General features: G+C 44.5%; 2 protein-coding genes across 10 annotated transcripts; both read right to left on the bottom strand.

Annotated features, from left to right (window-relative positions):
• Positions 1-7: 7 nt before the first annotated feature.
• Positions 8-3,954, bottom strand: chpt1 (choline phosphotransferase 1). Its single transcript, XM_088288453.1, has 8 exons — positions 3,498-3,954; positions 2,321-2,468; positions 2,109-2,250; positions 1,952-2,036; positions 1,688-1,819; positions 1,461-1,619; positions 1,202-1,327; positions 8-993 (listed from the first exon to the last, which is right to left on the bottom strand). Exons 1-8 carry the CDS (start codon positions 3,735-3,737, stop codon positions 877-879), a joined length of 1,149 nt encoding a protein of 382 aa, XP_088144579.1. The 5' UTR covers positions 3,738-3,954; the 3' UTR covers positions 8-876.
• A 682-nt stretch (positions 3,955-4,636) lies between these two features.
• On the bottom strand, positions 4,637-22,256 carry mybpc1 (myosin binding protein C1). Of its 9 annotated transcripts, XM_088288447.1 has the most exons (31): positions 22,013-22,256; positions 19,131-19,157; positions 17,822-17,893; positions 16,450-16,491; positions 16,004-16,045; positions 15,535-15,645; positions 15,088-15,236; positions 14,896-15,013; positions 14,762-14,810; positions 14,260-14,316; positions 12,747-12,913; positions 12,544-12,676; positions 11,575-11,699; positions 11,384-11,489; positions 11,136-11,302; positions 10,882-11,047; positions 10,690-10,796; positions 10,408-10,544; positions 10,160-10,319; positions 9,964-10,068; positions 9,705-9,893; positions 9,060-9,194; positions 8,786-8,953; positions 8,609-8,697; positions 8,323-8,518; positions 8,038-8,177; positions 7,798-7,957; positions 7,514-7,650; positions 7,251-7,437; positions 6,663-6,701; positions 4,637-5,301 (listed from the first exon to the last, which is right to left on the bottom strand). In XM_088288447.1, the coding sequence occupies exons 1-30, from the start codon at positions 22,032-22,034 to the stop codon at positions 6,682-6,684; spliced, it is 3,483 nt and encodes a 1,160-aa protein (XP_088144573.1). In that variant the 5' UTR covers positions 22,035-22,256; the 3' UTR covers positions 4,637-5,301; positions 6,663-6,681. The 9 variants fall into 9 exon arrangements, with proteins under 9 accessions (XP_088144573.1, XP_088144567.1, XP_088144568.1 ...); XM_088288441.1 differs by lacking the exon at positions 6,663-6,701; XM_088288442.1 differs by lacking the exon at positions 6,663-6,701 and having other exon boundaries at positions 14,762-14,807.
• Between the last annotated feature and the right edge of the window lie 955 nt (positions 22,257-23,211).

The following is a 23,211-nucleotide window of genomic DNA, read 5'->3' as shown; positions in this document are numbered from 1 at the left end:
AGATAAATGCATGAAAAATATTTTCTTTATTACAAACTCTTCCTCCCTCCCACTCACACATTTGTTAGTAAAAATTTGCGGTACAGTTCTATTAGTGAACAGTGAAAAGTCATGGTTGTTCATTTCAATACATAGTTTTCCATAGAAACAGAAAGTCCAATGTTACTTTCCAGAGTGCAAACCTGGAACCGGAACCTAAAAATAGTAAAATGGTACTACAGAAGAAATCCCTTTCATCCCCGTCAACCTGAATAATAAGCGTATCAGATTAGCTGGAGGCGAAATCTATCAATCTGAGAAAAACGGTTGGTAAGAGGAAAGCTTCTGTATTGCATTTCTCAGTGGAAAACACGTAGAAAGTTGGTTTGGTTTGCAATAGTCACATTTTTTTTTTTTCATTACAACAAAATGAATTAAGGCGACGTCAGCTAAATTGTATACAATTACAACATTCATTATTAGCCCTTAAGGGAGAAGTCAGAAAGCAGAACAAAAGGCGATGAGATGAAAAGTAACGCTTCACATAGCCTGCTGACCAAAACACCTCATTGGAAATTACATTTTTGTCCTCATTGAATCCCTGATTGATCGCGTTTAGTCACATTTTAGAGGACTAATTTGGAAAAAAATAAAAGTAATGTTGATTTTTGGACAAACAATTGTAGGTAAAATGGTTTAAAAAAAACTTTGGTATATAATACGAGTTTTTTGATTATTTATTTTGGAGCATTACTTTTGGCAAGTCTCTTTTTTTTAGGCAGAGGTGGTCACTTGGTCAAGGCTTGAGGTGTAGGGTCGTATCTCGTCCTCGTCGTCTGCTTTCAGGAGCGGGGAGAGGTCCGCCTCTCCTCCCGCCTTCTCCCGCCGGGCAAGCTGTCAGTCGCGGTGGGCGGGGCCAGGTACCGTGATCCTGAAGACGCAGATGCGCAAGTGGCCGGCAATCTGATGGCACACACCCGTGCAGTAGCGCGCCAAGTCCACCAGGGAGAGCACCTAAACGCCAAATAATTTTTATTTGACACGCGGTAGAACAAGTCGGTTCTCGCAAACCGCGTCTTGAATTTGACCTAAAAACTTCGGAATGCATTTCCACCTTTGAAATGTTCCAGTACTCTGCTACGTTTATGCAGAACTAGTTCACGCTGAAGCTTTGATAATGCTCCGTTTTCACTGATTGTAAAGTGCATTAACAGGAACTGACCATGGCGATCCAGAGGACAATGTACTCGTCGACGAAGCTGTTGAAGTATTGGTTGAGGAAGAGGAGGCCCGGACCGATGAAGGCCGTGTCTGGGAGGTGAAGCTCACTCTTTGTCATGTGCGCTACCTTTTTGCAAGGAGGGTCGGGGGGGTTCAAAATTTGACACTTCACAGAAAACTGTGTTAACAATCGTGCCAAAATTCTCCAGCTGACAAAAAGAGCGTCAATGAAGAAATAAGGAATTTCGAGAAGAACTCACCACAAGCTTGTTGGAGATTTTGGCGATGACCATGCCAAAGGCGAGCAGGTAGAGGCAGGGGTGGTGCTCAAACAGCTGACTGGACGACTTCTTGAAGATGATGAAGGCCAGCGTGAGGATGAGGCCGATGTGTAAACCGGGACTCAGCACGCTGGTGTCCTGCGCAACACCTATGTTTGTTTATTTGTGCAGCACGACAACTTCTAAGGCCATTCAGCACAACTTACCGCCACAGTGGAGCCGTTTTTACCCACGCCGCCATTGAGAATGACGTGGAAGTAGTTGTGGCAGGAGTAGAAGGCCCCGCCGATGATGCCCATGATGGGAAAGGTGTACAGCTTCAGTCCAATGAGGGGTAACTTTGAAACAACACACAGATTGAAGACGACCTTGATGCTGGCGATATTTAAGTTGACACAGACAACAACAACGGATGACATCTTTCTACAGCTGCTTGGTAGAACCAAAACTGAACAAGGCGGTTTAGTTACCGTGGTTTGCCAGAGGCTCACCCCCCCGAAGGCGGACATCAGGTACATGGTGATAATGGCAAACTGCACCTCGGTGACATCGACCCTGCCCGGGAGAGAAATCGTCGGTTGAGGCAGACCAGTGTGGGTCAGGGTGCGCTCAAAGCGGCGAACTCACAGGCCAAAGCGGAGAGTTCCGGACACATAGGTCTGCCAATGGGCGCAGAAGAACATGAACATCCCAATGAAGCCGCAGAAGAATATCCAGTGGGGGTATCGACCGATGCCGCAGGAGATACACGTTCCCACGGCGACGAACACTGCAGCGAGACGACGTGACACCTCAGTTAACAAGTGTGTGGAAGACCTCAAGAGTGGATTATGGAGCACCTGTAGAGACGGCGTCACAGCCGTGGTCAAAGAGCTCGCCGAGGGCCGAGCTGCTGTTAGTCCTGCGAGCCTGCTTGCCATCGATGGCGTCCAGAGATTGGTACACAAACAGGCCCAGAGCACTCAAGATGAAAGCCCACGCTGGAGCCTGAAGGTGAGATTTGACTTTTAAAGAAGCAGAATGATGCATTGTTGAGTGCAGAAGCTCACTGACAACAAGCCCCAATTCAAATATTATTCATGGCAAAAGTAAGGAAAGCTCTGTAAAACTGCATGATTTATTAAGCAACTTCCCATAATTGACTCAAGCCACACCTTCTTAACAAAAGGAAAGTCGCCAAACTAAATTGAAAGGATAAACTGCCAGAGTAATACAATTGTTTAGCACAAACTTTAAAGACAGTTAGTGTAAATTGAAAAAAAAAACCTTCAAAGTATATTGTGACAACATCATACACTATAGTGTGTGTACTTTAATGGGTGAATAATCAATGCAGATAGGCGTGCAAGCAGATAAAATGTGGACTTTGAGTGAGTTGTAAGCAAGAATCGTGATTAACACAACAAGCAGGCTGGACTGGACCAGCGCGTGTTGTTTATCCAAGAGTGAAGTTGCTGCCAGATTAGATGTGATGACGTCAGATGAGGTGACAGGCGACATTTAGCGACTCGGCTACCTTGAGGCTAAAAAGTCTTTGCTTGTTGGGCTCAACAACGACCCAACAGGAGCGGCGTTGCGCTGCGCCTTGGCGGGGTTTTGATGCCTGCAAGCCGGGGTGACATGAGCGAGGATTGGCGGAAACCCGCACGTCCGCTTTGCAAGAATGTACCACACACTCATGACGGATCTCGATCATCGATCGATCGACACAAATAGATTGAATTGTCTTAGATCCAAATACCGAAAGATTAAACAAATGAAGCACTCAAGGCTCGTTTGACACTTGTTTACACGTCGCAACCATTAAATCACACAAGTAGTGGCGAATTTGAATTCTCATTTTCACGCCGAATTCCGAAAATATCTAATTTTCCACTGTTAATAACTTATATAAACGAGTTAATTCGAGCATACTTTGTAAATGGTCAAATGGAAATTAAATAGCTCAATGCGCGAAGCTGATTTCGCGAGCGAGTGTCAGTGGAGAAAACTTTGTCCAAGGTCGCCTCAACTCACCTCCTCCGTGGCCGTGGGGCAAAAAAACACGAGCAGGAGCGTAGAGACGATGTTGACAAGCAAGCCGACGATCGTGAGTGTATTCGGGGCGACCCACGTAGGAATTTGCTGGACGAGCCAGTTCCAGTAGATCTGGCACGGCGGCTCCAGCAGGGAGCGACCAGAGGCGCTGTACTTGTGCTCCTCCAGCCGCTTGAGTTGCGCGCTTGACAGCGGCTCCGGCCACACAAAATGGCCCATCGTTTCTGCTCGAAATAGACCGTGACAAATTCCAGCAGGCTCCCGGGGAAAGAGGCTCAGATTCGGCTACCTTCTCTCGGCCAAGCCCAAATCATAGCAGCGCATTTGGCCTGTAGAGGGAGGCGAATGTGCTTAGGCCATTTGCAAGGCGGAACTAAGCGAGAGCGGACGATGACGTTTCGGACTGGGTTGAGTATGGACCGGAAGTACGTTACCGGAAACAGGAGACACTTCCGCAACACCTGACACCCTTTAATGTTTTTTTTAATGCTGCCAGTAACGAGAGTAGACCTTTACAAATAACATCCATCCATCCATCCATCCAATGGGATCATTATTCACCCGTATCCTTAAATGATCTACTTTATTTAGTTAGTTAGGTAAAATTACCTCTAGTATCTGAATTCTAATCTTAAATTATTAACCAACAATTTTGTGTTCCTTTATTCTTATAACTAATGCAGGCTCATTTAATTTTAGTGGCACACCAAAGGTTTGTTTTTGAGGTTTTACAAGCTGCAGTTTTTATTTAAAGTTTTTCTTTACATGTTTTATACAAGCCCACTAGTCAAAATATGGTACTTACGTTAAAATTGCGTTTGTAGAATTAAGCAAAATCCACGCTGTTTTTCCATCTCAGCGAGTGTCCATTTTGCGACCGAGCAGTTTGCGAACATCATTTGACCAAACTCTGCTCATCATTTTACGTTTAAAGGGCCTTTGTAATGTTCCGCCTGATTAATGCTCTCGTGGTTCACAATTATATAAAGTAGAGTGTCTGGAAAAAGAATGACTTTTAGATTATTGGTTTTGGTGTACAGCCAAACATTCCATGATAATCAGATTTAAATTAATAATCGAATAATCATAATAGCTCTTCAGATATCCAGAAACAGCGCCATAGTTAAAATTGCCATTTATTGTAATCCATGAGCCATAATTACAAAGGCATGCGCATGGTGACCGAGCTTCGATTCTTGTCCAAGTCACCAATAGGAATCCAAAAAATGACAAGATTACATGCAGAATAAACCACATTTTTTTCATCCACTTTTCCCTCTCGTTAAGATGACTCATCGACACGTTCATTTATCCATCAGTTTTCCTCACAGACGTCATACAAAGACAAAACATTTGTTTATACATGCCCTCCCTTACAGAGTACCTCCACCCCCACCAAAAAAAAAAAAAAGAACATGTTGTGTGCTATTCTTAATGTTGTTTTCACACGTAAGCAAAACAAAAGAGCTGCTGACATGCATCCGAACTGACTGAGACGTACAAATAAAAAACAAGAGGGTGACACAGCATGCCACACAAAGACCAGTGCGCCCTCATCCCCACTTTCACCCCTCCATCCCCGCATCCGCCTCCAGGTGGCTGGCCTCCCGTAGTGGATGGGTGTAGGTGATGAAGAGGGGCGTCACTTGTGGCAGCACGTTTTGCAGCTAAAGCTCAACAAGTCTCTACTTGTCTTGTTCGACAACCTTCGTCTCCGTCATGTACTTGTCAATCAGGTGGAGGGGCACTCCGCGTTGCATGAGTTCGTAGAAGGTGAACCCTCCTATGGTTACAAGAGGCGACACTCGTTAGCAGGTCGTCACGGACAGACCAAACTAGTTGTGGCTTAAGGAAGGTGTAGTTTGTTTCATTTCAGTTCTGCTTTGTTTTTGTATATTGTCAGCCCTGAAAGTTTGACCAATAAGCCTAAGTAATATTATTTGTTCTCCAATGAGGCTAAAAACATTTCCCTTCCTACTTTTGATATAACCTGTTTGCAGTTTTTGGTCCACTTTTATATTGGAATATCCGTAGGTTAGAGTGTTCTGACATATCTGCTAATTTTATTAGCCCGTCTATGGCAATTACTATGATGTAATGGGTTAAGATACCGGAGGTTGTGGGGGTTGTTTTAAATACATGTGTAAATCTCTTTTTTTATGTTTAAGTTGACAGAAAACCTCAACTAGGGGTGGGAGTAAGCAGCTTGAAGTCCAATTTTTGAAGAATCGTTACTATCTGACAGATTGCTGCTTGTTGTGAAGCAAGTGGAATTAAGTTCACCGCCACCATCCGACACCGTAATCTCAAATTGACGGCGGGCTCTTGGGGGAAAAATGCTGGGGCAAAGGGTGAGTAGTTTTACTTTATTTTACGACGTTTTATGTTGTGTTTAACTTATTTTTCTGCTTGTAATGACAGGAAAGAAGATAAAACACATTTGATGCCACGTAAGTGTTACGAAAGATTTTTTTTTTCTGTTAACGGCATATAACTCTCTTTTTGTTTACTCTGTGCAGCGTGCAGCACATCTACAATGCAAGATTCCATCAAAAGTAAGCTGTTGAAGTATTACTTTTTTTTAATTATTATTGTTAGTTTCAATGGCTTGTTTTACACCAATTTAAAAGATTCCAAACAAAGTAGATCTGAATTGGGACACAAGCTGAGACTTCGCACATACAGCCGCTTTTTGCCAAAAACACAATGATCCAGCATAGAAAAGACTTGAACAAAATATTTTGTTATTCACCAAAGAGTAATTGTTTTGTTTGTTTTCGGTGCTGTCAAAATTCTGTTGATGGGCAGCCATGAGGAAAAAAACAACTGTTGTCAACTGTTGTTTCCGTACAATTTAGCAAGCAATTTACTCACCTCGTGTCGTCTGTACACAACATTCAAGAGTCACAATATGGCAACGAAAAAAAAAAAAAAAACAGACTTGTAAAGGAGTTCAGCTATGAGGCTTCATGCAAATCCCGTTACGTTAAAATGGCTGATGTTCTTTCCAAGAGAGGGGGACTTCCTGCAAGGGGATTCGCTGCCATAGTCCCAACCAGCAACTCAAAGTTAAGAAGCAGGCTGACGGCGGGATGCATAATGAATGACATAAGCTTCATATGCCAAATCCATATGAAAGCTTACCTTATGTGAGAACAAACATTCATAATTCTTGAGTTTGGACTGGGGGGAGAGAGAAGAGAATATGGGTTAACAAAAATGTTTACATGGGGTTATATGTGTGCACCAGGGGGTGTACCGCTGATTGATTACTGAGTTCTTTTTATATGAGGAGTTAACAAGTGAAAGTGCCATCACTGTGGATAAAAAAAAACACCATAAAGTCAAAGAAATGAGGATGGAACTTTTAAAGGTGAAATTTGACACATGAAATGACATTTAATCGTGTATGCTACCTGCTGGTGTCGTTAGCGCACCCTTACCGTAATAACATTAGCTCCTTGAAAATGGTAATGTAGGCACAACATGTTAAAAAATCAGAAAAAAGACCTTTAGCTCTTGGAACATGTACATCAATGAAGTTAGCTTGAGGTTAACCAAGTACTTACTGTGTATGTAAACGTCCATTTGCAAAGAAGCAGTCGTTGCCAACCAATGAAAGCATGTCGTATCTTTTTTTTTTTTTTTTTTTTTGATCATTGGCTAGTTTTATAAACGTTTATTTTAATCAAAAGAGGCAACCACTGCAGTCTGCTCTGTGTCCTCACTTACCTTTGACCTCCAGTTTACACTCCACTTGGGCTTCCCCCAAGTCGTTGATGGCCCTGCAGGTGTACATGCCGCCATCGTAAGGGCTGGGTTTCCTAATCTCCAGCGTGCACACTCCCTGGTTGCTAAACATGCGGTAGCGAGGGTCATCGCCAATGATGATCTTGTTCTTCATCCAGGTCACTTTGGGCTGCGCCAAACACAAACACAGATTTAGGATGACCAGACTCACTCTTCGGTAGGGTTCCAACTTGGTCAATTCCTACCTTGGGGTTGGCACGCACGCTGCAGTTGAGAGTGGTGTTGTAGCCAGCAATGCCAAATGTGTTGATGAGTGGTTGTGTGAACTTGGGGGCCTCGTTGAAGTCGTGGTCATTGAACTCAAAGATTTTATACTTCATGTCTGCGAGGAGAAGCGTAAAAGAATGGGGTTGTTCATGACACCGAGTGGTATCAGGTGGGCGAGACAAATTGTTCCTACAAAAAACATTTCTTCTTCCAAGGTCATCTAACTAACCAGTCCTTATCAGAGAAAAGTCTTAACTTGTACCTTCTTTGACGATCAGGGCGCTTTTCTTGGTCTGGGTGGCCGACTCGCTAAGTCCACACATGTTCTCAGAATAGACCCTGAAGTAATACTCGTTGCCGACCACTAGTTCGGTGATGGCAATGGAGGTGCGATGATAGTGCTCAATGCACGTGAACCATTCCTATGTTCAGCACATGAAAATGTGTGAATGTGTTGAACAAACAATTGGACTTGGGAGGTTTCTCCAAATTCATTCTTTACCATTGTCTTCTTGTCTGCCTTTTGAATGGTGTAGCCAGTTATTGTAGCATTTCCGTTATCTCTTGGAGCAGTCCAGGACAGCGATACATTTTCTCCCCAGACGTCCTCGATTAGCACCATCTGGGGCGGCTCAGGTAGGTCTAGCAGCATGGAAATGGATAAATGAGCCAAAAGCTTGGCCGTGAAAATGTTCTTGAGGTGCTTTGTATCTCTAATCTCGTTGCACACTTGAGTACAATGACAATAAAGGGATTTCTATTCTATTCTATTCTATTCTATCCTTACCTATGATCTGTATGTCCATCTCAGCTGAGTCCACATGGTTTTCTACTTGCACCTTCATTTGATACTTCCCGGAGTGACTGCGTTCTGCTTTACGAATAAAGATGATGCTGTCGCAGTCCGTGTTCCTGATGCTTACGTGCGCAGGATCTATGGGTTGGCCGTCCTTCAGCCAAGAGACTTTCGGTCTAGGTTTGCCCTATATGGACATTGTCGCAGGGGTATGTGGAGAATTATGTTCAAAGATGCTAAAAAACAGAAAAAGGACTGGACTTTGACAGTGGCTTACCATGAATGGCACGACAAGATTGACGGTTTCACCGACTCTTCGAGTGTAAGTCTGCTTCAGGTGTCGGGGGACACGGATCTTGGGTGGTTCTTGAGATAGATGCACAAAATTGAAGACATAAACTATCTTTCAGAGAGGAACTTTCATCTCCTTTTTTTCAGCATTTTTTTTTCTTACCAATAACCTCCTTTACAAGAACTGCATGCTGAGTGGTCCGTGGTGCGCTGGCTCCCGCAGCATTGACAGCCTTGACTCGAATGAAGACTTTGGTATCTGGTTTCAGGCCTGTGATCGTGTATCTGGTCTTGTCTATCAGCTCAGTGTTGGCTGGTATCCATTCATCAGCTGTCAATAAAGACACATTTGGATTTTTTTACCTTTTTTTTCTCAAATTCTATCAAGGATAGTCGAGTGAGTGCCTCTTTTAAGGTGCGTGAGTGGGCTTTCTTACATCCTTCAATGCAGTACTCCACTAAATACCCGTCGAGGCCAGCAGCTCCGATGGTTTCTGGAGGACGCCACTTGACGGTCACTGATGTGTCCGTCACGTCATCCACCACCAGCATGGTAGGCTCACTGGTCACCGCTTGGACGATGCAAATATCTCTCATCAGACTTGTGTGGTTTTTTTTTTTGTGTCGGTGTACACAAACAAGATCAACACACAAGCACATGAGCAAGGCGCCTCACTGTCTGCCAACCTCTGGTCTCTGTCCATTCTTTATTCGGAATCATTTTGCTCCTACTGAACTCTCTCATGGACCTAATCTCCTAAACCTATAATCCGCAGATGGTTTGGCAATCATTATAAAGACATTTTTAATATCCTCTAAAGCTCTTGCGTGGCCAATGGAAATCTTAGTTAAATGCTTTGGATGGTGGTGAAACCGGAGGCAACAGCTGTGTGCCTCGGGTTCCAAGGGCACATCACTCACTTATATCCAACCTGAACTCTGATCAAAAAAAAATAACGGCCTTAAAAACACATGACATGCTGATGACATTGTGTTCAAAACAGGCACTCCATTCACAGTGCAAATGGAAATCTGAACCATTGTCCTGGGTGACATAATAGGGATATTTTTTTCGGACTCACCGAGGGGGGTAAAGGCTTTGGATGGGTCACTGGGCTTGGACACGCCAATAGCATTGACCGCAAATATCCGCACTTCATATGGCACGCCTTCAATCATCTTCTTGGGCTCGTATGTTGTCTCTTTGATCAGGTCAAAGTTAATTCTCATCCATCTTGAGCTCTGCTTCTTTTTCCTCTCAATGTAGTAGCCTGGGGAAGACAAACATACTTACTTTTTTGTCGCAGAGTTAATCTGTGAGGTAGGTGTTCTGACATTTACCTAAGATTGGTGAACCCCCATCGTATTTGGGTGCCTCCCACGTCATAGAGCACCAATCGCCTCCAATAACAGGGACCATAGGAGCATCAGGAGAATCAGGGATGTCTGCCAAAAGAGGAAGTGATTTGAAGTTTTAGAGATTAAAGGCATGCGATACTTTATTATTATTATTTTTTTTCATTTGGCCAGGTCTTACCTACAACCTTCAACTTGATGCTAGCTGAGGCCTCACCGGCCTCATTTTGAAGGACTAATTTATAGTTGCCTGTGTCCTCGCGCTCCGTGATGTCAATTGTCAGGCTTGTCTGGTCAACATATGTTTCTGATCGAACACGATTGCCAGACTCCAGAATAACCTGAGACAGAGAGATGTGGGTCGCCAATGATTCCAGGACTTGTGAAGTACCATCTAACTAGGCTCCAGACAAGAGTTAAGATACTAACCCTTTCACCTTTCATCCACACCACCTTGGGGGCTGGTTCTCCACTGATGGGGATCTCCAAGCGCATTTTGTTTCCTGCTACAACTGTCACAGTGTTGTCCACGAAGTTCAAACCTTCCAGGTGCACCTTTGGAGGGTCTGAAGAAAATTGTATATTAATACAATACTTCTTTATTCATACAGCGCTTTCACAATAGCGGCAGCTGGAACAAAGCGCTTTACAGAAATTCTTGAATATTTTTATGCGTGTGATCTCAAGTCATTGAGCCTTATTGGAACATACCTATGACATTAACCTTGGCAGATAGACTGTGTGAGTACCCTTCAGGTACAAAAGTGTAATCTCCAGAATCGTGAAGGGTGCTTGTTTCAATGGAAAGCTCGTGAACCCTGTGAAAAACACCTTGATGTTATTCCACATTTAACACCTATGTCCATTTATTTATATTTTTTTGATCCAAGAATAAGGTCATACCTATTTTTGTGTACTATGGTGATGCGGTCGTTTTCCTGGATCAGCTGTCCATTCCTGTACCATCGGCCTGGGACGTTTCCAGGAGAGATCTCACACTGTAGTTTGAGAGGCTTGCCCAGCTTCACTTTTGTATCCTGCAGATCTTGATGGATCTTCAGTGGTTTCACTATTGACCAGAGTTGAGTTCATCTCACAGCTGAACAAAGCTGTTCTACGATAATAGCAAGCGAATTAGGCATTTAGTGTTTACATACAGTCAACCTGTACGCGAGCTTCTGATGAGCCGCCAGAAGCCATGATGGAGTAAGTCCCAGTATCTTCCAGGGATGCATCGTCGATCACCAGGTAGTGTTTGGTTCCCTCGCACTTGACACGATATCTGGATCGAACCCCTGTTGGAATCTCAACACCATTCTTCATCCTGAGAGGAGAATGAGCATTTGAATGTGGTTCTGGAAAAAAAATATGCAGATCTTGTCATGGTTTTACACCATCTTCTTACCATTTGACCGGGGCGCCTTCCTCTGTCACCTCACATTCCAGCTCAATCCTCTCATTCACTGTGGTCGTCACAGGCTCAATGCCTTTAACAATCTTGACTGGCAATTCTGCAATTGAGAAATGGCGATAACGCTGAAGAAACAAATCAGGAAAGTCCACCAAGGTTCTAGACTAAATTTTTTCTTGCGATACCTTTGACAAACAGCTCTGTGGAGCACTTTTCGTCTCCTGCTGCCACAGAATACGCTGCGTCGTCATTCAGAGCACAGTTGTTGATGACCAGGATCCTTTGTGTGCCCTTGTGCTCAAAAATGTACCTAAACGTGATCCATTAGTTAGCTCGACTGAAAAACTTGCTTGATCAACTTTTACTCTTTGTAAAAATATGGAACTGATTAATATATTTTTTTTTAGCATGCATCGTGCACATCAGGTCGGGCAAGAGCTAACTCCACAACACTGAACATGAAGGCGGTATAGCTGGACAGACGAATCGACTTACTTCCTTTGACTTAAGGTCAGCAGCGGAACCAGAACAGGGCCAGAGCACACAGAGTGTGCAGGAATTGATTATGGCAGACAGGAAGGCGCATCATGACATGACAGACAGACATAAACATAGAGAGACATCATGCCTGGGGCTGGTAGTCAACCAGGAGAACGACAGGAAGTGCTGGTGATGACACCAGAACACAGCAATAGCCTCCCAAATGGCTTTAGCTTGGCATGGCTTTGACATTGACTTCAAATTAGGTTTCTTTGCAAGTCTAGCATCTTATCTTTTCTCCAAAGGGATTCATTACTCTTCACCATCCTGAAATGTAGTCCATTAGAACTTGAAATACAGTTTTCAAAACTTCCATATCTAGACTCTGCCAAAGCCACACTCAGTTAAAGACCTGTGTGGGACGTACCACCCTTTCCTGTACAGAGGTATACAAAAAGCAATTAAACACAACAGTACGTGTGATATTATCACTCAAATGTGGCTCTGCAGTCATGGAAACTACAAGAGCCACATTGAAGTCGAGAAGACACTGGTAAGACAACTGATAACGGAGGACAGATTTCCACAAATGAATGGCATCATAAGAAATGCTCTTCATTTGTGTTTAGGGCAGACAACATTTAGGCTACACAATAGGCCACATCGTCACATACTTGGGACTGGGGCGGATCTCGTGTCCATTTTTGTACCACTTCAGATCGACCGTGGGGTCAGTCAGATCGACCACAAGGCGGATTTTGCCTCCTTTATCCACTTGATATGCAGGTTCCAATTTTTTTGCAAAGGCTGCAAAGTGTCACATTTGAGTTAGCGTTGTCCCCTCTGTAATTACAATGTCCGACTAACTCTTCTTTACCTTCGCTCTTTTTCTCCTCTTTGGGAATCTTCTTCATTCTGCGCAACAGACCTCTCAGATCTGTGATGCCATACATGAAAGCGATCTTCTCATATTGATCCGGACGGGCGTTCTTCAGAATCTCCCACACGTCCACCTCGGGAGTGTCGTCCTGCTGTTTATGCTCCCTGGGGGTGTAGGATATTGCGTGAGGATCGGCATTATTGGATGCAGTTTGTAACACGTCTTGAGGAACTTGAACTGTAACGTGAAATTCTGTGCGTTACAGTCTCCTTCATTTCCTCAGGCCATGTCACACAAAGGGATGGGCCTCATGCAATATCTACCTGAGTTTATCTCAGTCTTGGAGAGGAGTTTTTGCTGCAAAAAGTCTAAAACCAAATTAGAGGATATCCACCTCGACATGTCGATGACAAGCTTGTTGCTTTTTGCTTACCATGACCAAGCATAGTACAAACAAATCCTGATACCCTTGAGTACTTTTGGCCATCGGTAAATCGGACCTAACTGAAGTACATAATATTTCTTTGAATCAGCTGATGCGGCCTAACAATTCTTGTCTGTGCTTTTTATTTCCATGCTCACTTTTTCAAACGTTATTCTTGCCTGCAACAAACATTACCTGGTTTATATTCTACCTGGCCCATTCCTTTGTTTTATTCTCATTCCATTGTTCCAGTCAGGGAAGCTCGCTTTTAGTATTAGAATCTTGGAGGTGTGTGTCGGATTACATTCGTGAGATCTTGGTTAGTATACTCATTGACCTGCACGTGAGCGGCGTTTGCGTTAGAACATTCAACCAATTCCGTCTTTGAGGACATTTTTCCAAATGTCTGAACGTTAGCAAGGTGAATAGCATCAGAAAATGTTATTCCATTCTTGACTCCTTCTGTTTATTTTCAGGCTATTATTATGTGGAAAGCCGAAATAAACATGGCTGTATTTGCCTTATATTTCCCACTTGAAATAGAATGACAATGTAGCGATAACACTATTTTACCGCATCATTTCTCTGTGGCTCACTAGCCCATCTTCAGCAATGGGAAATGGTACTCCAAGACCATTTCCATCGTTGGCGACTGCAACCGAGAGCCGTACAGAATGTTGCTTTCAAATGAAGTGTTACCAGGCTACTATACGCCAACACTCTTTGCTCGTCTAGTTCGTGGAGCCCCCCCCGTCATGCTGGGGACTTTCCAGTACTCACCCGCAGTAAGGTCTAATGCTTTTAATACCTATGGTTTTCGCTCTACTAACCTTTGATGTCTGAATATGTAGGGGAGAAGAAGAGACAAGCCCAAAATAAATGTATAATTTATCTTGTCGTGTCTGCGTTAAATAGGCATCATTGTGGTTATTATGAGCAACCAAGAGAAGCGTGCTAGACATAGGCTGGCCATTCAATGGGTGGCATCATATGTAGGATTCTTCAAAGGAAGCCAAAAGAAGCACATGAAACCAATACTAGAAGAAAGCGCAACATCCACTCGGCGGGTGGGCATATGATTCTCACCTATGTTTAAGGAGAGCACTAAAGTCAAGCTCCCCTGCATCTTCTTGGCCTTCACTGCTGTTGTTAACAGGGAGAGATTAATAAGGATTTAATGACACAGTTTCAAGAAAACAATGCAAAAAGAGCAGCACAAAGCCAACGCTCAATCAGTGTATTAGCTGTGAGCTAACAAATGATTGCCGCTTACACAAAACTCAGTCTTACGTCTTTGCTTTTGAAAAGAGGTTGTTTGTGTAAGTCTTGCGTCCCGGGTGACATTGCCGCAGTGTGACGGCGCTATGACATTGGGATGCTTTGTATTGCCTTCCATACACATTGTTTGAGGGTGATTTAATACATCAGAGAGAGTTGGCCTTTAATTGCGTAAAGGCGCTTGAGTTGCCGGGAATGATATAACTGCTGTCAATCATATCATGTCTGACTGTATGCATTGACAAGATTGTACCTTTGTGTTGCATACGGAATACACACTCCACAATATCACTGTGTCTTCTTGCATTACCTCCTTTTGAAAGCGGACCGAATATCAAAACTTTGTGATCCCCCGGCTTCTGGAAGACAGCGGGAAATGTTGACAATAACTCATTCATCATCTGTGTGTCTTGACGAGAGCGCCTACTTGGTGCTTAAACCGACCTTTCACCTCCAGGTCAAAGGAGCAGCTGTCAAACTTGTCCTTGTAGCTGACCTCACACCTGTAATTGCCCGCGTAGTTCTCCTTGGCCTTGATGATTTGCATCTCAAATGTGTGGATCTGTCCGAGGAGACGCACATGGCTAAGATCGCAGTACTTGTTTCATCTGTTGGGTACTTGAGGCAAATTCTTACCTTGGTGTTGCGATCGAAGGTCTCTTTAAGCTGCAGGTGCTTCCCTGTCTTGCTGGCCAAGTCCATCCATTTTCCCTTAAACCACTTGATGGTGGGTTTGCGGAGAAGGTCTTTCCCTTCCACTTTGGCAACAAAGGTGATGTCTCCACCTTAGTTGTCCAATCAAAATGATAAAGGTGGACATTATTGTGAATGCTATTTTTCAGATATGCAGTTTCCATTTTCAAAAATGGTTCCCCTCCAAGACCCAAAGTCACAATGTCAACTGATGCATATGAAAAGAAATTGGTATCCATTGCGGGTCCTGACCATAGGTGCGGTGTAAGATAGTTTGAAAGCATCATGACTCAAAGCCAGCAGAAGTTAAATTCGATTGTATTCTTCAGCTAGCCAATGCACTCATAAGAACCTTGAGTCGTAGCAGTTTTGTTCGTATTTTATGCTTACCGACTGTCACGATGCCGCTTACGGGTTTTTCTGTAAGTAGGGTGGACAGCGGTGGGGTCTCGATGGGCTTTTCCAGTTCCTCTGGCGGCTGGGATTCACCCAAAGACCACACTGGTTCACATTGAGGACAGACGCATTTACAAAAAGGAGAAAGCAGCTCAATCGTTTTGGTCACCATCGGTCCGAACCACTTTACAACCACCCAACTTTCGCCCTGTTCAGTCCAACCACGCAGACGCACACACAGACTGGACGACACACACTTGAACCCGTTACATCACTTTCACCAGCAGCAGCACTTTAAGCGACATTGAAAGCATGAAGTAGACATGAGGGAACACAAAACTTACTTCATATGATGTCCAACACGGATGTCGGAAGATCTTAATAAAAGCAACACTATTCTCGATTCCCTAGTGTGTGTAACAATGTCAACATTCTTTAGTGACTGCGTCTACCACTCAATTACCTGAGTCTTTTCTCCCCATGGAGGTAACAGGGACGCTATCATCTAAATAAAGACAAAGAGAGATTTACAGCATATTGGCGCGAATAGTACTGTAAAGTCCGCTGTAGCAAGCACACGCCAACACAAAAAAAAATGCCAAGCGATTAGTTTTTTGGGGAGGGACTATTGACACTGGATTGTTTCTGCTATTTGAAGGGAACTACTAAAAGGGCAAAATTGAAAGTTTAATTTTGAGTTAAAAGGGGGCTGTTAATTTGTTAGCAAAGAGATATCCCCACTTCTCTCTGTTCTACTACCAAACGTTGTCCAAACACACCAAAAACATGTTTGCCAGCATGTTTCCTACGCTCTGATATTTTTATTTTTATTTTTTTGATTTAGTGATTTAGAGAAGGCGACCGCATTGTTCAGAAACGGTGTAATGGGACTGAACAGAGGCATCTTACTAGGCAGCTCAATTGAGAGTTTCTTGAGTGAATTGGCTTCCTCTGTGAAAAAAAGCACAGTCATCACGGAAAATTATCAGGGTCGGCTCATATATAGAAGGTGATTTCAACTCACTCCCGATGCCCACCATTAAAAATCGGCTGTTTGATGCGCTGACATGTATTCTTATTTAGTCTGTTTTAGGAAGCTGAATTATATTCCCAGTCTTCCAACATGACACACCAAGAGGAAAGGATGACATTTGGTTAAATTGACTCAACGGCAACCCATAAACATCCACAGTATGCATACATACTGTATCATACATGTGGAGTACCAGATTTGCATCATTGTCTTTATTTGTCCAGTAAAGGCTGATGCTAGGGTGTCACACACACTTAGTGTTACGCCATGTATGTCAGAGCGCTAACATACATCTCAATGTTACACACACACACACAGTACATTGCAGTAGAAAGACATGCTAACCGTAGACCTTATATTTATCAAAGTAATATCCCGTATTCTACAGCCTGACTTCTTAGGATCTGTATTTAGGCTCGGCTTTTTGTCGGTGCGACACGATCAATAATGGGCATCTTTTGGGTACCAACCTGCGTGGGTTGATGGGGACGGACTAGTGGCTGCGGAGCCGTCGTCATCTGCAATAAAGGTGTCCGTTGACAAAATATACCCACCTAGCAACACTGTGCAAATCCTTCAAGAGCAGGCAAGATGGGTGACATTAAAAGGACATGCACCCGTCCAGAGCCAATCCCCAAAATGCGTGGTGGCGTGAGATCACGAGTGGATCTTTATTGCGGTCATTCCTGCGAGTTTCTCAAGTGACAACCTGGTCTTGTGCGTTCAAATCTGCCAGTGCCAAACGCGTGCTACAAAAGCATCTTTCCACCACAAAAGAAATGACTATTTAAATCCTGTTCCTGGAGCACTTCGTGACTCACCTTTTATATGAATTGCATCCACAGCTTTTATCGGATTCTTCCAAGTTTTACATTAAATAGTTTTAGTGCATCTTTAGTCTTTGGATTTTGATCTGTATGCTATGTTCCCATTTCAGACCTGCCCACCACACCTACCTTGCGCACCTACCACTCCTACTTTGAACTCGCCCAGAGCATACAGTGCAACATCTCAATAACGTCTCACTGTGAAAAGCGTCAAGCCAAAGGACAAGTGCAAGGGAGCGCAGCACGGTAAGAACCACAAAACACCACAATCGTACCTCCTCCACAAAGAAGCTGCAGGCCTCGCAAAGTGGATTTAAAATAAAAGAAAATACATGTGATGGCACACCCCAAACCAACACGTGACGTGAGTTGTCAGGGGAGGGTGGAAGAATTGAGGATGGGGGTAGTCAAGGTTACCCACCTGGGGGTGGAGAGACCTCCAGGGAAATCACAGGGAGGAGCGAGGCACCGTTACTGTCTGGTGCAACACTTTCTGAACATAATGTGACAAAGCGGCGGATGGATTTGGATGAGCACAAAGCTTTTCAAAGCATGTGTCGTGCCTCTTGCACTCGTGTACACCAAATACACACTGGCACACAAAAATACAGACATTAACGCATACTTGCTTACAGGCAACACACACATTTATATTTGAGACAGAGCTTTCTCACATGACAAACACCAACAATGTCAGTTCTGTCTTACAAATGTACATGTGTTGTTTTGAATTAATGATGTTCAAATGTGGTTAGGTTTCTGGTTAACTACAGATTACTACTATTCTTAACTAGTTTGTAAATGTTAGCACTGCTACTCATGAAGTCATCTTTGGGTCACCTATTTGAGCCACTGCTGTAGTTATTCTGCAAAAGTCCCGGGGATATTTTTAGTGAGGCTTTCGGAGAACTTCTCCCAGCATGAGCCTCAAGATGCTACGGCTCCAAGGTCAAATCCCAGCGGCGGCAAAAAGCTCGCCGTTTGCCGCTCACCACCCCCAACGGCCCGGCACGTCAGCTGTAACAACAGCGAGGGATCATCTGGCGGGCGAGAGGAATTTCAGAGATGCTGACAGCTCGGTGGTCGTCACCGCAGAGCACAGCACGTCCATATTGTCTACGAGAATCAACCTGTCTTAAGGTCGATGAGCTCTTCTTTGGGAGATGTTGCCTGATCATCTCTTGCAAAGTCAGAAAGGACCCGAGACTATTTCTGTCCGTCTACACAAAGGCAAGTGTAAGGCATTGGAACGGTTGTAAGCCACTGTAGCATTAAGGCTTTGTATCGTAATCTACGGTACTTTTTTTTATGAAAGTGGCTCAGATACTGCGCCAGCAGTGGCCAAATGGGTCGAGATGTGGTTGTTGGTTCAAAACCTTTCTGTGTTAATTCCATTCATTGTTTCTTGGGTTTTCCCTGCATACCCTCGACACGATAAATTGCTTGTTTAGTTTTCTATATGTGCCCTGCAATCTACCGGTGACCAACCCAGGGTTCACTTTGTCTAGCTCACCTGCGACCCTAAATGGGATGATTGGTAGAAAATGAATGAATGGAGGCGTCCTTCTTAGTCCCTCAATGCTATTAACTACTCTACATCCATGTGCTCCGTAATGTGAGATATGGTCCCAAGCTAAATGTGTTTACCTAACCAGAGACAAGTCTGAGTCTGCCTGATCATCGTCGTTGGGTATGAATTGACAAGCGAAGTCCTGCCATTGGTTACTCACCTTCTGGCTGTCCGTTTGCCGTCTCATCTAAAGGAAGAAAAGAAAGGAGAGAGCCATTACAAAACACTTTGTAAGTATTTGATGCGCAACACGCTGACCTATTTTGTTAACTGACTCCCGACAGTCTTAACTGATTAGGACGGAGGGCCCCATGACAAACCACTTGTTTGCCCTCCGCCTCGTCCAACCATGCTGATGAAACCATGACTGTGACAGAAAGGTGTCAGGATGTGACACCTAAAACCTCAAACAACCTTTCAACTCTACAGTACAAGTGTGTTATTGGCACACAGAACCATGGGAGATGGTCCAATACATCAAGCTACATCTGGACTCTCCTCTGCTTTTTATAGCCCGGATTAGGAAATGTTTTGGTATGTTGTCACATTGAAAATGAGTCTCCTAACCTTGATTTAGGTGTTTAGTGTCCTGCGCAAAGACACATCATAAACTAAAAAGTCCATGGAAGGCGACATGTTTTTTTGGAGCTCAGTTCTGCGGTCGAGGTTGCGTGAAGATAAACACCGGCAAAGTGATAACAAGCATGAGATGGATGACGATGAATGTTGGTGACCGTTGCCTGGCATGGATTCAGTTCTAACTTGGACCAAAAATCTCATTCTTCTCCTTGGGAGCCCATGATATGACATCAGATACTTGGAGACAATCAGCTGTGTGCAGCCAGTCGATACAGTGAGCTCAACTGTGTCTCCAGCTCATTTGCTGTTTCACATTTTGAGAGCCACTTTCTCCCATTGCTGTCTCAGCTTCGGATATTCCTGATTTTTTTGATGATTCCCTGTCAGGATTCCACCCCCCAAAATTAGCCGCAACGCTTGCTTGCAAACAATGTGTTGCTGGCTATCGCAGCGCAATCCTGCTGGATCACATCATGCGGCCCAGAACAACGCTTGCTCTCATGGCCGCAGAGATAATGAGGGTGCAGAAAGGTTTTGTTTTACCTCGGAGGTCTCCCAGTTCAGCTTACAAGGTTGCAGGTATTTTCAGCTGTTGCCTGTGCTGGCGCTCAGACAGAAAGAGGCTCACTGAGGCTCCAACTATTGCCACCGTTGCTTCTCCTAACAGAGACGGTTAGTGTGTGAATTAAAACGTCTTGTCGAATCGCTTATCGATCCCGCCATTGGAATTGGATGAGGTCCCTTTTCTTTTTCAATAAGAGTCATCCGCCAACCTTCCTTGATTTCTGACGGATCTGTATCTGATGGAGGAGCGAGCCCAGGGAGAGAGTGTTTGAACTCTTTGACAATAAATACTGTATCAATCGGACAAGACGGCTTCTCCTTGAGTGAAACCCAAGACAAAGGAGCTCGAGGTGAGGACAGGAGTGGTAGGCGTCCGGGCATCGGGTCAAAAGGGGTGGCTGCCCTTTGAGTGATTTATAAAGTAGCTGTGGGGTTGTCAGATCTGGTGGCTCGCCAGAGGGTGTGTGTGTGTGTGTGCGTGTGTGTGAGTGTCAGGGGCAGGGTTGCGAGGGGGTGGGGGGTGGGGGGGGGGCTGGGTCAGAGCGGGGCGGGAATGCTTGGGTGTCAGTGTAGTGAGATGGCAGGGAACAAGGGATGGGGATTAAAAGTGAGCTCATTCCAAACTATTCCAGGGACAAGAATTTTGGCCCCTAGAGGTATTCTGGCGACCTATCATCCTGTTTGGCATCCAAAGTTGGGGGTGGGGTGGGCGTCTAAAACAACAGGTGGTCCGACCCATTTGAAGAACAATACTTTTCTGCACACATTTACAGTATCTCCTGTGGGATGTCCAGCTATTTCTGGGTAATGCTCCCCAGTGGCTGTCTCTGAAGGGATCAGTGGATGCATACACTGAGGGAAACTGCGCCACACACACGAAAGACATTCTTGTACCAAATTCTCAATTATGATAATGCCTGTAATGGCATATTACACAATCCAATACCACCCAGTTGTAGGATTACAAACAACACTCACTTATCAGTCTTGTTTTAGTTAAAATGAAAAAAGGAAACAAAAAACCTACTACCCCTGTGAAATAAAATATCAGTTTCCCTGAAAAAACTGTAAAGCATCGAGTGAGGCTTCATTTCTGCAATCCCTTTTTAGTCCTGCTTAAATGACCACTCGTCACTCAACAAGAATCTGAACTGATATTTGGTAGCTGGGTCAGCTCATAGCATCCTCTCAATCTTTGGCACCATCGTTTGAAGGCAAAATATGTCCATATATCATTTTGACGGAAAGAATATATGGAAGGTCGTCTGACCAGTCACGGGTCCTCGAGAGAATGGCAGGTTTATATACATATCAACTATCAGTGAGGAGGACGTATCCAAGATTCCCAAAAACAGCTTTGAATGTCCTCTTCATGGGCATGTCTGAGTTGCTAATGGAGAGGGCAGGAGTAATATCATCGCATAATGACAGACAGGCGTGGATTAAACAGGAATGTTGATGGACATGATATTGCAGATGACAGATGTCATGGTTCCAAAGTGAGGGCGGGACGAAGGGATGGTTTTAGATAAGGTGTCTAGTTTAATATGGACTTTGTCATTAATCATCTGGGAGACAACTGGAACAACTTGTATCGTCGAGCCACCGTTTCTGCAGGGCGGTCCCTGACCGCAGAAGCAACATTTAATTTGCATCGAGCTGCTTTGGCATTCCGAATGCAATCATCAAAACCAAAATAATGCATTTATATCGCTCCTTGAATTCCCCTGACGAAGCTGACATGTACTGTCTGCGAAAGCTCGTGTCAAATAAACCAGTTAGTCTTAAAGGTGCCACCTCTGTCTTATTCATCTACTTAGCAGACTTACACGGCTACCCCATGACTCGTCCCCTGACTTTTCTTTGTCCCTAAAACAGTCATCCTTTCTGCGCCCCTACCTTTCTTCGGGGGCTCTGGCATCTTGAGCCGGGTCCCAGGAAGAGTTTCAGGTGGTCAACAAAAGGTGCAGCTTCCGAGCTGTGGGACTCAACGGGAGGACGCCGGGGCGAGGCGCGGGAAGTCCACCAGCAAGGGGGCGCGGCAAGTAGAGCGAGAGAGCGTTGGCGCACTCGAACGAGAGTGATCGGAGACGACGAGAGCAGCGGGGTACGTTTTGGAGGTCTCGGAGGGGGGGAGGAGAGGAGGAACAGTGACAGATCCAGGAGGGACATGGCTTTCAGGCCTTATATAGATAGATGGCACGCTCCACCTCTCATCTCTTGTGGAAAGTCAAGCTCTTGTCTGGCCCACAGTGAGCATCACTGCTGCCATGCCAGCTTTTTGGACTGAAGGTAGCAAGGCGGTGCGAAGATAATGTGGAGCTCGTTCCACTACCTCTCAAAAGTTCCGACATACGTTTTCATGCTATTCAAAGAGAAACCAGTCCACTCATTTGACTGACAGTTGTGTGTCTTTCCAAGAGACTTGATATTGGTTTCTCTCAGAAAAGATCAAAGCAAACATTCTCAGCATTCGCACCAAAACATTTTAGTCAACACTCGGGTCTGTTTTCTTCACATGCACCCCAAATGACCCTTTTAGGTGTATTGTCAGGGATTACTTTCAGTGCAGGCTTGAGAGATTATTTATAGCCAAAGGATGGCGTATGCGGGACCGACTGAAAATAAACTACAGTGCCCAGGCTGACCCGCCCCCGCAGCACAAGACCAGGGTCCTATTTGCGGCAATTGTAATTATTTCTGCAGATTATATGCTTAAAAGTTACTAGCTGTGAGGAGGCTGTGTCTGAGAGACGGAGAAACTGATGGTGTTGCCATATTGCTTTAATGACCATCCCCGCCCCACACTCACTTGTCCAACTCAGTCGGCGAAACAGTGGATTTACGATAAAGGGAACATTTGAGCTGACGCACTATAGCCCCACGCCGCATGCCAGGTATCAGGTGAATCTGGTGGCAATACTGTCCTCTGACAACAGTCAACCACAGGGAGATGCGTGGGCGCGGGCATTGCCGCCCCAACTTAGAAACCTGCTTGACGTTGGACGTGTATCTGATATGAAAAAACAGGGAATTATGTAATCCATTGCAACTTTTCAAACAAGACACTCAAAGCGTGCTAAATAAAATTGTCAGTG

This window comes from Idiotropiscis lumnitzeri, chromosome 2, assembly GCF_059441095.1.
Source record: "Idiotropiscis lumnitzeri isolate Australia: NSW breed Sydney's pygmy pipehorse chromosome 2, RoL_Ilum_1.0, whole genome shotgun sequence".
NCBI classification, from domain to species: domain Eukaryota; kingdom Metazoa; phylum Chordata; class Actinopteri; order Syngnathiformes; family Syngnathidae; genus Idiotropiscis; species Idiotropiscis lumnitzeri.
The sequence above is the reverse complement of the archived record's forward strand: the minus strand, read 5'-3'. Positions and strand labels throughout refer to the sequence as shown.

Bases quoted from the DNA above. Each gene is read 5' to 3' on its own strand.
- chpt1 (XM_088288453.1), bottom strand. From the start codon at position 3,737: ATGGGCCATTTTGTGTGGCCGGAGCCGCTGTCAAGCGCGCAACTCAAG. The intron at 1,820-1,951 runs GTAACTAAACCG...GTTGTTTCAAAG, and splicing joins TGAGCCTCTGGCAAACCACG to TTACCCCTCATTGGACTGAA. The intron at 994-1,201 runs GTCAGTTCCTGT...TTTGGCGTTTAG, and splicing joins TTGTCCTCTGGATCGCCATG to GTGCTCTCCCTGGTGGACTT.
- mybpc1 (XM_088288441.1), bottom strand. From the start codon at position 22,034: ATGCCAGAGCCCCCGAAGAAAG. The intron at 14,317-14,761 runs GTAATGCAAGAA...TGTTAACAACAG, and splicing joins CGGTCCGCTTTCAAAAGGAG to CAGTGAAGGCCAAGAAGATG. The intron at 8,954-9,059 runs GTAAGAAAGCCC...CTTTATTGACAG, and splicing joins GGAGTACTGCATTGAAGGAT to CTGATGAATGGATACCAGCC.